This window comes from Geospiza fortis, unplaced genomic scaffold (assembly GCF_000277835.1).
Source record: "Geospiza fortis unplaced genomic scaffold, GeoFor_1.0 scaffold147, whole genome shotgun sequence".
NCBI lineage: Eukaryota > Metazoa > Chordata > Aves > Passeriformes > Thraupidae > Geospiza > Geospiza fortis.
The window spans coordinates 717831-729445 of record NW_005054372.1 but is presented as its reverse complement, the minus strand read 5'-3'; the positions used below and the strand labels follow the sequence as shown (position 1 = coordinate 729445).

The 11615-nt window shown below is 41.2% G+C and overlaps 1 protein-coding gene across 1 annotated transcript in view; it reads right to left on the bottom strand.

The window, feature by feature from the left end:
* Positions 1 to 4561: 4561 nt before the first annotated feature.
* The window catches only part of CFAP99 (cilia and flagella associated protein 99), a 50554-nt gene continuing 43500 nt past the window's right edge, over positions 4562 to 11615 (bottom strand). Inside the window, exons 14-15 of the mRNA XM_005424745.2 lie at positions 5874 to 6033; positions 4562 to 5262 (exon numbers count right to left, since the gene is read on the bottom strand). Of these exons, the coding sequence (XP_005424802.2) occupies positions 5095 to 5262; positions 5874 to 6033 (328 nt within the window). The 3' untranslated portion in view covers positions 4562 to 5094. The remainder of the gene's footprint in view (positions 5263 to 5873; positions 6034 to 11615) is intronic.

Sequence of the window (11615 nt, the reverse complement as noted above, 5' to 3'; positions counted from 1 at the left end):
CTGTAGTTCCGCGCGGGCGTGGGGCCTAAGCGGGGTTTAGAGGCCCATTGAGTTCGCTCCACACCGCTTGGGAAAGATCTCCTGGTCCTCGGGTTCGTTCGGCCCTGACAGACTCTGAAAGGGCGGCCGAAGCCAGACCCTGTTTTTGCTGTGTTCTCCGGAGCTGTTGTACCTGGAGGTGGAGTGTGTGTGAGCTTTGGGGTGGGGTTCCCTATTCCCCCCCCCCGGCTTCTGGAAACGTTCCGCAGTCTCAAAATTGTGGGATCAATTAGGTCGGGAAAGACCTTTGAGATAATCAAATCCAACTGATGACTGAACAATACCATGTCAGCCCCAGTGTTATAAACTGCTCCTGCAGAAGGAGCACTCGATGGAGCTCTGTGGTGGTTACTGCCCCTTGTGACAAGCCAAGTCAGCCCAATGCAGTTCCCTCAGAAACATTGTGCAGCTTTTATACCAAGGGCGAAAACCAACACCAGGCAGACCACCAGGAGTTCCTAAAGACCCTCAAGAGGCCTCTCTGAGGCTCGCTGGGCAAACCCATGCAACTTCATATCTAACACTTCTCTGATTAATATGTACACCACAATATAAGGAAGATATTAAACTAATAGAGGACATGCAAAGGAGGGTGACAAAGATGGTGAAGTGCCTTGAGGAGAAGCTGTGTGAGGAGCTGCTGAAGGCACTTGGTCTGTTCAGCCTGGGGAAGAGGAGCCTGAGAAGACAGAGACCTCCTTGCAGTTACAAATTCCTCATGAGGGGAAGAAGAGGAACAGAAACTGATCCCTGCTCTGTGGTGAGTGACAGGCCCCAAGGGAATGGTCTGAAGTTGTGTCAGGGAGGTTTAAGTTGAATATTAGAAAAAGGTTCTTCACCCAGGGGATGGCTGGGCAGTGGAACAGGGAAGTGATCACAGCACCAGCCTGACAGAGTTCAAGGAGTGTTTGCACCACGCTCTCGGGACAAGCACATGATGTGATTCCTGGGGAAGGTGCTGTGCAGGGCCAGGAAGTGAGCTCAATGATCCTTGTGGGTCCCTTCCAACTCAGCACATTCTGTGATTCTGTGATCTCTGGCTAAGAAACACATATATCATCTTCAGGCAGGCATTAGGCCAAGTTACTCCCTGTGCATCTGGTGTAGTACTAAAGTAACGCCTGCTTCTTTGCACTGTATTGGTGTTAAGGAGTTTTATTCTCCATTTTCACTGACAATACCATGGCCATATCCAGTCTTCCCTTAAACACCCCCAGGGATGGTGACTCCACCACCTCCCTGGACAGTTCATTCCAATATCAAATCACCCTTTCTGTGAAAAAAATATTTTTCTCAGTGTGTTTCCAAAAGACTGAGAAAAATTCATCAGAGCCATCAGTGTGGGAGATAGTTACCTCTTGCCCATGGAATAATCACTCCAGATCCAATGTCTAACTCATAACAATTGCAGAGGTGTTTCAAGGCCCTCACCTCACTATCAAAAAGGGGTTTCTCCAACAGTTTTACCTTAGCACAATAAGCAGCTGTCCTTTTCTGGGTTTATTGCCCTGTGCCTGGCAATTTGGCTGTTTATAGATGAACTAGTAGCTTCCCCTAGTGACTTGTATTCCCTTCTCCTCCTCTGGGAGAGGAGTGCTGGAGATTTGTACTGGGTATTTTTTTCCCTGTCATGCCAAAATAATCATTTCTGTGTCTTTAATTTAATTCAAATAATAAAACACCTATGTTCTCTAGGGCAGTTTGGATTACTTGGTATGGCAGTCACTGACTGTGAGCTTTCCCTTGTTCCTGAGGCTGATGTGGAAGATGCCAAATGCCACCAGCAGTGACGGTGGTACCTGAGTGGGTGGCACCCTGTGTCCAGTGCCTGTCACATGGCAAAACCCCTTGGTCTTCCTCAGCTAATCTGGGCTTTGTTATACCTCCTTCACCTCCTTAGTGGCATGTGAAAACTTCTGTGGTGTCCTGGTTTAGGGCAAATTTGGGAGAAAACCTCCAAAAAGGGGCCCCTCCAGAAAGCAAACCCACACGGCTCCTCCCTCCAACCAGTTCAGGAAGGATCCCTTGGAGAGAAGTGGAAAGAACCTGTTTATTTAACAGGTACAGCACCCCCAGCACACAAAATGAACAACACCAGATGACACCACTCTTCCACTGCTCTGAAAAAGATAACAAATTCAGAAAGTCTCTCTTGGGGGTGGTCGCTCTGTTCTCAGTCCCTCCGGTGCTGGGGCAGCTGCTGCAGCCACAAGGTGCAAACTTCGATGTCCCCAGGCCCCAGTCCGGAGCAGGCTCAAGTAGTTCCAAAAAAGGGAAAGGAAAAACAGTCCAGGGAAAATTCAGACTGCTTAGCTAAACTAACTAATGAGCAGAAGCAAAAAACAAGATCAATGCAGGAGCAAGAGCAAGAGCAAAACAAAAAGCCAAGCAAAAAGCACAAGCAGCACTATGTACTGCCCTGTCTCTGTGTCCTGCCAGCCGTGGGGGAGCGGCTGATAAGAAACCAAACCAAACCAAACCAAAACAAAACAAAACTTTGACTCTTCAGAGGCACTCTTGAAGGCACAGAACATAATATCCAGCATAAACAGAACACATGCATGGGGATACAAACATCATAACTTCACCCTAGGACATGTGGTCTGGCTGCTTGTGCTGAAATGAGAGCTCTCTGAATGTGCAGCTTCCAGCACTAGAAATGTTTCCTTATGAGTCTGTCACTGTGATCAGACAGGTGCAGCCTCTGATTTTGTTACTCTGTTTTGATGGATGATTTCAGAGTCAGCCTTGTTCACTCAGGCTCCTCTTCTTGGCTGCAAATGGCGTAACAAATGTGTAAATGAGTGAATCATGAATTATTCATCACCTGCGTTTCCGTGAAGCAAGTGCAGAGGCGTTGCTCCCTCGGTTATCTGTGTGTGGCTGCTGCAGGTGGTGCATGGTCCCTGCCACAGGCACCAGCTGAGGCAGCAAGTCTCAGTGAGCTGGGTGTCTTCGCAGCTCACCTGGCTCCAGTGCCACTGCAGCTGCTTTTGTAACACAAGGCTAACAAGTCCCACCAGACCTCTGATTGCTCTGCATTGCTCACCTCAGGTTTCCATGTACCACACAGGAATACTAGGAAATGTGCTCCAGGAACCAGGGCAGAGTGGTTCTGGAGAGGATCTGCTGTGTTCAGCATCAAGTTATACACATTTGTCAGGAGCAAGCTGGTATTTTTATGTTATTCTGTGTATTCTGTTGCAAGGCCTGCCATCACTGAAAAATCAATAGACTATATTGATACAAAAATACCAATATAGGAACATATTTGTATTTTCTTCAAAAGATATTCTTTTACATTCCTCCAAATGTTGATTCTGTAGATGACTTTATGCATCAGATCCCAAAGTAGTAACAGGGCTATTTGTGATCTCTGAAGGCAAAAATTCCACAGCTGGATTACTGAGATTCTTCAATTCCTCAGTCCTTTCATTTGAGAGCAAAGAAAATATAGAGAAGGAAATAATTCTGAACCAGCTTGATTGCAATTCAAGAAGAATTTTGAAAACTTGGTCCAAAATCACAGGGGAAGAAGCCTGCAGTGTGATGGGGATTTGAAATTTCCACTATCTCAATATCTGCTTAATGATACCTTTTTTTTTTTTTCTTTTTAGAATTCTTATGAAAAGGTTTGAGAACTGTTCAGCCATGCAATATCCTAGAGCATGAGTGTCAGTTGTTAATTGCTGGCTTCTGGAAAATCAAGGTGTTAAGAGTCACCAGTTAGCTTTGTTGCTCTGGAATGCAGTGCAAAAGAATGCTGAAAAACCACAAAGGAAGACTTTGTGGAAACTCCCTGCCACCAAGGGTATGTAATTTAAAGATATACAATACTGTACTAGACATGGTATCATGGTTCCCTTTTCTATGTAGTTTTACTTCTATGATTCCTTCTTTCACTCTCCTGTGTTCCTTAACTCTTGCTCTGGAGCTTGAGCCCTACCTGCATTGCCTTTGTGGACTACTGGAGCATTTACTTGGAGTGAAAAAAAAGCAGATTTTATCAGCTTGTGGGTTGTGGAAGTGATTTTCACAGCTAGGTGGCAATAAAAGAATTCCATTAAACCTCCTTCAATAAAAAGGGAGAAATGCAATGTTGTGAGAGCATTAGAAGCAGCTGCCTTACTCTAACGTCAGTGACAGTCTCCTTCAATTTAAATATTTGCAATAGCCATAATTAAGCACTTAGTAACTGGCATTGAGTTAAAATAGAAATACCTTACATAGTCCTAATGCTGGGCAGATTTTAATTTTGATTTATATCCTCCTTGGCTTTGTGTCTGGATAAGTTTTGTGATTTAAAAGCTGTTTTACACAGTATAGAAATTGTCAGAGGGCAAATTATCTTCCAGGTGAGTAACAGAATTTTTACTTTTTTTCTGGAAGCAGCTCCCTAAAGAGATCAATGTTATGTTCTCCTTTTACTGTTTTAAGACTGAAGAAATTTATGTCTGCAAATAGAGGAATGGCCTGGCTGGGTCACTGAATCCAGACTCTGACTTCTGGAGGCTTTCACATCCTCTAAACCTTCTAAACAGTTTTTCCCTCATCCTCTAAAACAGTGTTGAAACTGGCAATCCTCTTACATAGTTACTGTCGTGTAAAACGACAGTAACTTGGGCTGATCATGCCTTCTGAAAAGATGCATAATGTAAACAAATATTTTCTGAAGTTTGCCCTCATTTTTATTATTTTGGAAAAATGAGTGTAGCAAACCATTGCATAGTGTACAAACCAGAAATACAGGTCCTGACATTCTTACACAGATATTTGCCATTCTGCTGGGGTTGAGTTCAGATGACAAAGTTTCAGTTTCTTAAAGCTTTTGATTCTAGCAGAAGAAATCATTATATAATTAATCATTTTATCATTATAAAAGAACATAAAAATTAAATGGTATTACAACCCCCCACACCTTTTTATTCTTCGTGCCTGTAAGACCCACATTTTTCTAATCACACTGTAAAGGTGAAATAAGAATAAAACTCAACCTTGTAGTAAATAGGTACACTGGGATGTTTCCAGCAGGCCTGAATTTGTTCCAAATGTATTTTATTTTAGATCAGAGCGCAGTATACAGGATTTGGCTCCAGTTCTTGCTGCTGCAATGAGCTCCCTTTTCTGAACTGCCTCTCTGTCCATAAAGCCATGCTGAAGCATTCTGAATTGTCTTTCCCGACTCTCTTCCAGTTCTTTCCAATGGTTCCTTTGAAAAGAATCCTGCAGGAAAAACAGAGATGATCAGACTGCAGGTGATACAGTGGTTCTCTTTAGCAAATGCACTAAACTTCTATTTGATAATCCTGCTGGCTGACAACACTGTTTGCGCACATGATTGGGAAACTTGTTAGCATCAAGCTTGGCATGATGAACAGAAAAGCAAGCAGAGTGAGTTGCCCAGTTTAAGGTGACTTAAACACTGGTGCAACTCTCCACAAAACCATGGGAATGATAAACTGTAACATGCCTTGGTGGGAGAGGGGTGAGCATCCCAGTATGGCATGATAGGATGTGTGTGATAAGAAGCTGGGAAAGACAAGAGGTGGAGATGGGGTAAGATGCTGTCTTGGTGGGATGAGTGTGTGGTGGTAAGAGTGGGAAGGCAGGTGTTGAATGGATGAGTCCTACTCTGTGACAGCAGAATGTGTGAAAAGAAGGTGAGGTCAAGGCCAGGCTGGAGAAACGGTGCCTAGGCAGGGGGCAGGGTGTTGTTATTGGCAGCCATGTATGGCACCATCTGCCTCTGCCCCCTTGCCAGTGCTGGCACTTGAGCAGAGGTCTGTGAACAGCAGGTCTATTGCAGATCTTTTCTCCTTATGTAATAACCAGACCTTGCTTGACACAATTCTGGTTTTCTGGGGGCTAATCTTCAAGAGTCCTTCTTGCTTTTTACGCTCCATTGTTCTTTCTACAATCTTCTTCTGCAGGTTTAAAATGCGTTCATCTTTCATGGGCCTTTCAACAGGCTGGGACTTTTTCTTTTCTTCTTGCCTGAAAAGTCAAAAAGAAACAATGAGAAGGTAAAATATTATCATCCCACAGAATAAGTCCATCTGAGCACACATTACCTTGGTAATAATGAATTTGCTCTTGCTTCTGAGAACCAGTTAGACTCAAAAGAGATTTAAATCATATAAACATAACTTGCATGCGGTACTCACATTTGCCTCTTGTTGTTTACAGAACAGCATTACTAAACCACATCAAATAATTTTTTCCCACAGGATGCCATGATGACAATATCTTAAGTATTCAAGCCTGACATGAAATTCTTTAGAAAAAAATGTGCAAATGAGATAATACTACAGCTCTTTGCTTGTGTGAACAATGGAGTTTGCCTTATATGATCATTAGTATTCATCTTGATTGCTGTATTCCTTGGCAAATAAAATATATTTTTTTCTGTGTAATCCCAATGCCCAGATACAGAATCAATGGAATGGTGATGTATTAATTAAGGTTAGTTGCTCTGTGTGAGCATAAATTGATATCAGCATGTGCAGCCTAAAAGTAAGGCATACCAGAGACATTATTGGATACTCTTCCTTTCCATCCCCTTCTATTGTAGCCAATTTTCTGTCCTCTGGAATTTCCATTTCATCTGGTTTTACATACTTTCACCCAATTGGCCCAATTTACTCACAACTTCTCCATGTAAGTTACACCATGTTACAGAGTGACAACTTTCTCTGTTATTCAATATTGCCCTCGAATTTAGCTTAGTAAGATCAAATTGTAGAGTTAATATTATGTCATGAGCAGCTATATGATTCTCTGGCTAAATTCAGAGCTAAAGGAAGTGTCAGATCTTCCAAGGAATATACACAATTGTATAGCCATGTTAGATCTGCTAGGAGCAGCTGGCAAAGGATAGTTTTATAAAATGTCTTTTTATGTTGCAGTGGTGCAACGTGGCAATTGCTTTTATTGGAAACCAAATAAACACTCCAAATGACCCAGGTCAGAGTGCACTGGGGCACTGTCTACTGATTCTGTAGCTCTCATTCTGTCAGTGGCAGGACTAGTTTTACAGACAAGTTGCCTTTTGAAAAGAAATGTTTTACAACTGAACTCTTTCCTTATATCTTGGGTGGTTTCAGTATAAGACTTCTCAAGAAGCTGGCAGATGGGGAAGAAGGAAGAACTACCTTCTGATGCTAAACCCACCAATTTGCCTTTAAAAAGTGTCTGTATCAAGGATGCAAGGATCCAAACACTTCTTTCATCTTGGGAGAGATGGCTTTTGCCTGCCTTGTTAGCTTTATCTCTGCTTTAGGAAACTCTCTGTGATAACAAGTTTTCTTCAGTGCAGCCATTCCAGAATAGAGGTCCCCAAATCCTTAGGAACTGGATGAAGGGGAAATATGACCTGTGTCACATTCTGAAATGTGACTGTGAACTCCAAGTAAGGGACACAGTTAAGCTTGGCTTCTCATTTCCAATTACTTTTCCTGAACTCCTCTGCTCCGTGTGTCATGCTATCTGGTTGGGATAATGTTTCCTTATCCTCTTTAAGATTGTGATATACTCTGCTACACTGAGATTAATTTTTAACACTATATTGTAAATCTAAAAATTGTATGCTATCACTTGATTGAGGACATGGTTTATTTCTATTTGCACTGTATGAAGGCATTGCATTCCAAAGGATAAAGGAGAATATAACAGTATAGTTTTAAGTAAAGACTTGATGAGTAAATCTTGTCCATGAGAATAAACAACAAAATCCTTCCTTACATGCAAATCCAGATCCTTGTAAATACAAGTAAAGGAAATATAGCAAGAGGTTTAACATCAGGAAGCAGCAGCAGCTGCTTCTATATTAACATTGTAAATAGTTGCTTATTTCCAGAGTAATATTCATTCCTCTTCTAAATGTAGTCTTGTGCCAGTCATCTACACTATTCCAAAAAGCTGCCAATCCCATAGATTTTCAGATGCCACACCATATCATAACAGAAACTCCAAGAGAGGAAGGAATGGAAAAAAAAATCTGGTTTTCTGTCATCAGTTGAGAATTTTGAGGGCTCAGGATAGAAAAACCTCATATGATCTCTGTCACCTCATATCATGAATTTCCTAAGGAAGTAAGGTAACAGCCAGTCAGAATGGGCTAGTACACAGAAAAATCCTCTCCAGATCAATAGAAAATTATGTGATAATTTATGAAAATCCTTCTCAGCTATTTAAAAAATGGGAAATTTGAAGATTTGCACAGAGGTTTCCTCCTATAATCTATATTTGGCTCTTCATTTACATTTTCAAACTCCAGCTTTCCATCAAAAGTATAAAGAGATAGATGTATGTAAGAGCTGTAGTCAGCTCTTAACTGACTCAATACTTGTAGGACTTGAGTTCACCTTACAAAAAGGAGTCTTGTGCAAAACACAAATATTTTTTTTAAACAGAATTGTTTATAGTGCAAATAACAATATTAAAAAAAGTTTCTTGTAGCCTCAGTGAGTATGGCTGTCTATACTTCACAGTACCTTGCCTTTTTCGGTCCTACACCATATAATTCCAAGTTACTGCAGTTAGCAAAGTGGATGTGTCTAATTGTTAACAATTCACTGATAAGGCAGTCTCTATTTTGACATTTAAGAACACTACACTATTAGACTGATTATTGTTTTGTACTAATGTGAGTGATTTAAGCACTCAAAATCTGGCTCCCTTCCAAAAAAAATAACTTATTAAGCCCCTAATTTTAGGTGGGGAAATGATTGTTATTCATAACAGTGTTTTCTTCACATGAAATAAAAATTTTGAAGTTGCATAATCAAAGTTCTGTCACTGAATCTGAGAATGAATGGCTGAGTCTAGAAGGGACCTCTGGGGGTCATTTTGACCACCCCATCTGCTTAAGCAGAGCCACCTTGAGCTGCATGCCCTGGTCTGTGTCCAGATGGCTTTTGAACACCTCCAAGGATGGAGACTCCACCACCTCTCTGGACAATCTGTGCCAATGCTTGGTCATCTCCACAGTAAAAAGTGTTTCCTGATACTCCTCTTGTCCCTTCAGTGGTGACCATTGAGAAAAGCCTGGCTTTTTTTTACAGCTTCTCTTCACATTTCTCATTTCTCATCCTTCATTACTGATGAATTTCCCCCTTTTGTTTCAATGATGATGAGTCCTTCACTACCTCCTCCCCCTTTCCCTCCATTTCCTGCTCTGGCTGCCTTCACACTATGCCCACCCTTCCCCACCTCAGACCAAGAGAAGGGGGTTACCTTTGTCTCAGTGTGTGTGGTTGATGCCCCTTGTCAGGGAGGGATTTGAGCCCTGGCAGTGGCAGGCAGAGAAAGGATTGCTCTGCCATCTTGGCAAACACACCATCATTTGTAATGCAGTGCTGGGAGCTCAGCATGCCACAGCATTACCACAGTGTGAGATGGGGATCCAGGGAATTCTTGACTTGGTGGCAATCTGTACATCTTCCTCACACACAGGGAACTCAGGGAGGATCAGTCCTGCTCTCTTCTGACAGCTTTGAACCATGTGAAGGGTGAGAGCTTGCAGTCCCAAACCTCGAGTCCAGCACAAAGTAACTCTGCCCCCAAACCACAGAAAATGTGGATGGAGGGAGCCTCAGAGCAACTGGTTTGAACTACTGTGTGACCCTTAGGGCATCAGATTGATTGCAGTAATACATGTCCCTCACTAGAAGGAAAGGGAGTTGTATCTCAAGTACACAGGCATGTCATGTGAGCACATTAGCATGTATTCAAACACACACAACTCTGCTGGTGCTTGAGTTTGAAGGCTGAGAGCAGAATTGCTTGTCCACTTCAAATGACAGTGCTGATTTTCAAACTGTGTGAAATTCTAGCAATTAAAGGGATGTCCAGTATATGTACCATCCTGCAAGCACTCACAAAGCCATTGCTGTGATAGATGTCACAGCTTGCAGTCTATTAAAGGCCAATGTCTCTGTAATTTTACATGTTCCATTTCCTATTTTGTTTAATATAGCTCATTATATGCTTGCACAACGTGCTTCTTTTGTGTTGATGTATGACTGTGAATGTTGTTGAAAGGAACCTGCTTGGTAGGGACCTGATTAAACTCCAGCTGTCACTAAAGCAGGTGTTTAGCATAGTTTAGCTGCCATACTTTAGCTGATTAGTAGTAGCCTTCAACATAATGAAATTTAGGATGTAACACATAATTTTATATTGATGCATAAGGCTAACTTCTGAGGACCATTGGTAAGATCTGCTATTCTATCCCTATAATGATGAATCAATTCTGTAAACATAAAAATTAGCTTTTTACACCTCCTGTGCAGCATATGAGTAATAGAACCCAAACAATTAATCACTCACACTGGTTTGAGAGGTATTTCAGGAATCAAGGTCTGCAGTTAAGGTTTAATACACAAAGCCCATAGTTTCTATTGAGAGAAATAAAAACTGCATGAAAGTGTCTAGCATTTGTAAGTGCCATGGCCAGCATGCCATATTTCTGTATTAACAAAAATAACACCAGAGATTTGGATTCTGTATGAAAATGCATGAAATACACTTCCAAAGAATGACATTTTTGGTGTACTATGATGATGCCTTTTTATAGGAATTACTTCCAACATATACATAAATCGTATACATACATAAATTCCTAGGAACCATGAAAGGAAAATGCCTTCTAACATCTATAATGAAACATTATATTTCTTTATTTAGAAAGCAGATAGGGCTCCATTAAAATTACTGTATAACTTATCAAGAATCTGACCAGACTGACTGATTGAGTCAGAGGCTTGAAATTTAGTGTATAATTTAATTTGGATTCTACTATCTTTGGCATGTTGGTCTGTTCTAAAAAGCATTTCAAATGACAGAACAAAAAGTTAATTTAAAGCTTCTCATTCAAGCACAGCTTATTTTAGGATCAGAACAGTTTTAGTTCTGAATTAAGCCAAAGAATCTAGTTTAAAGGAACCCAGCCCTATGGAAAATTCACAGATTGCACATCTAGAACAGATGATTCTTTAAGCAGGTACCAGTGAAACAGGTTTTATGTAATACACAAGTTCTTAATGCTTAGTTTGCCTCTCTAGTGGAAAGCAGTGGCTTGAGTTATTCCCACAGGCTTTCACAATACTGAGTGTTTAGCAATGAGAGTATATTTCCAGCTCCAACTCCATTTTAGGTTGTTAAGTCTTAAAATCTTTTCTTGATACATGCCATAGAAAAGAAGGTCACTGCTCTGTGGAGTCAATCCACTGCAGCTGCAGTTATTGATTCATTAAATACATTAAACTATCTTCTCAAGCACTAACATAGTAAAACCCCAGTCTTTGGAGACTGGCTATCAGCAACAAACCAAATTACAGCTGAGAAGAGTGAAAACTAAAGGAATACATCAATACTGCCTTCTGTAACTGAGGTGTAGAATTGGATGATAAATGATTAACATGAATTGAACTCTAAGAAGCCACCTCTGGCAATAAATGTGAATCTAAGACATGTCTAAAAACACGTGTTTATAGCCTTATAGAATATGCCTTCTGAATGTCAGCTTGAACATCAGTTTGCAATATAAATATAGCAAGACAAGGACTTATTTTTCA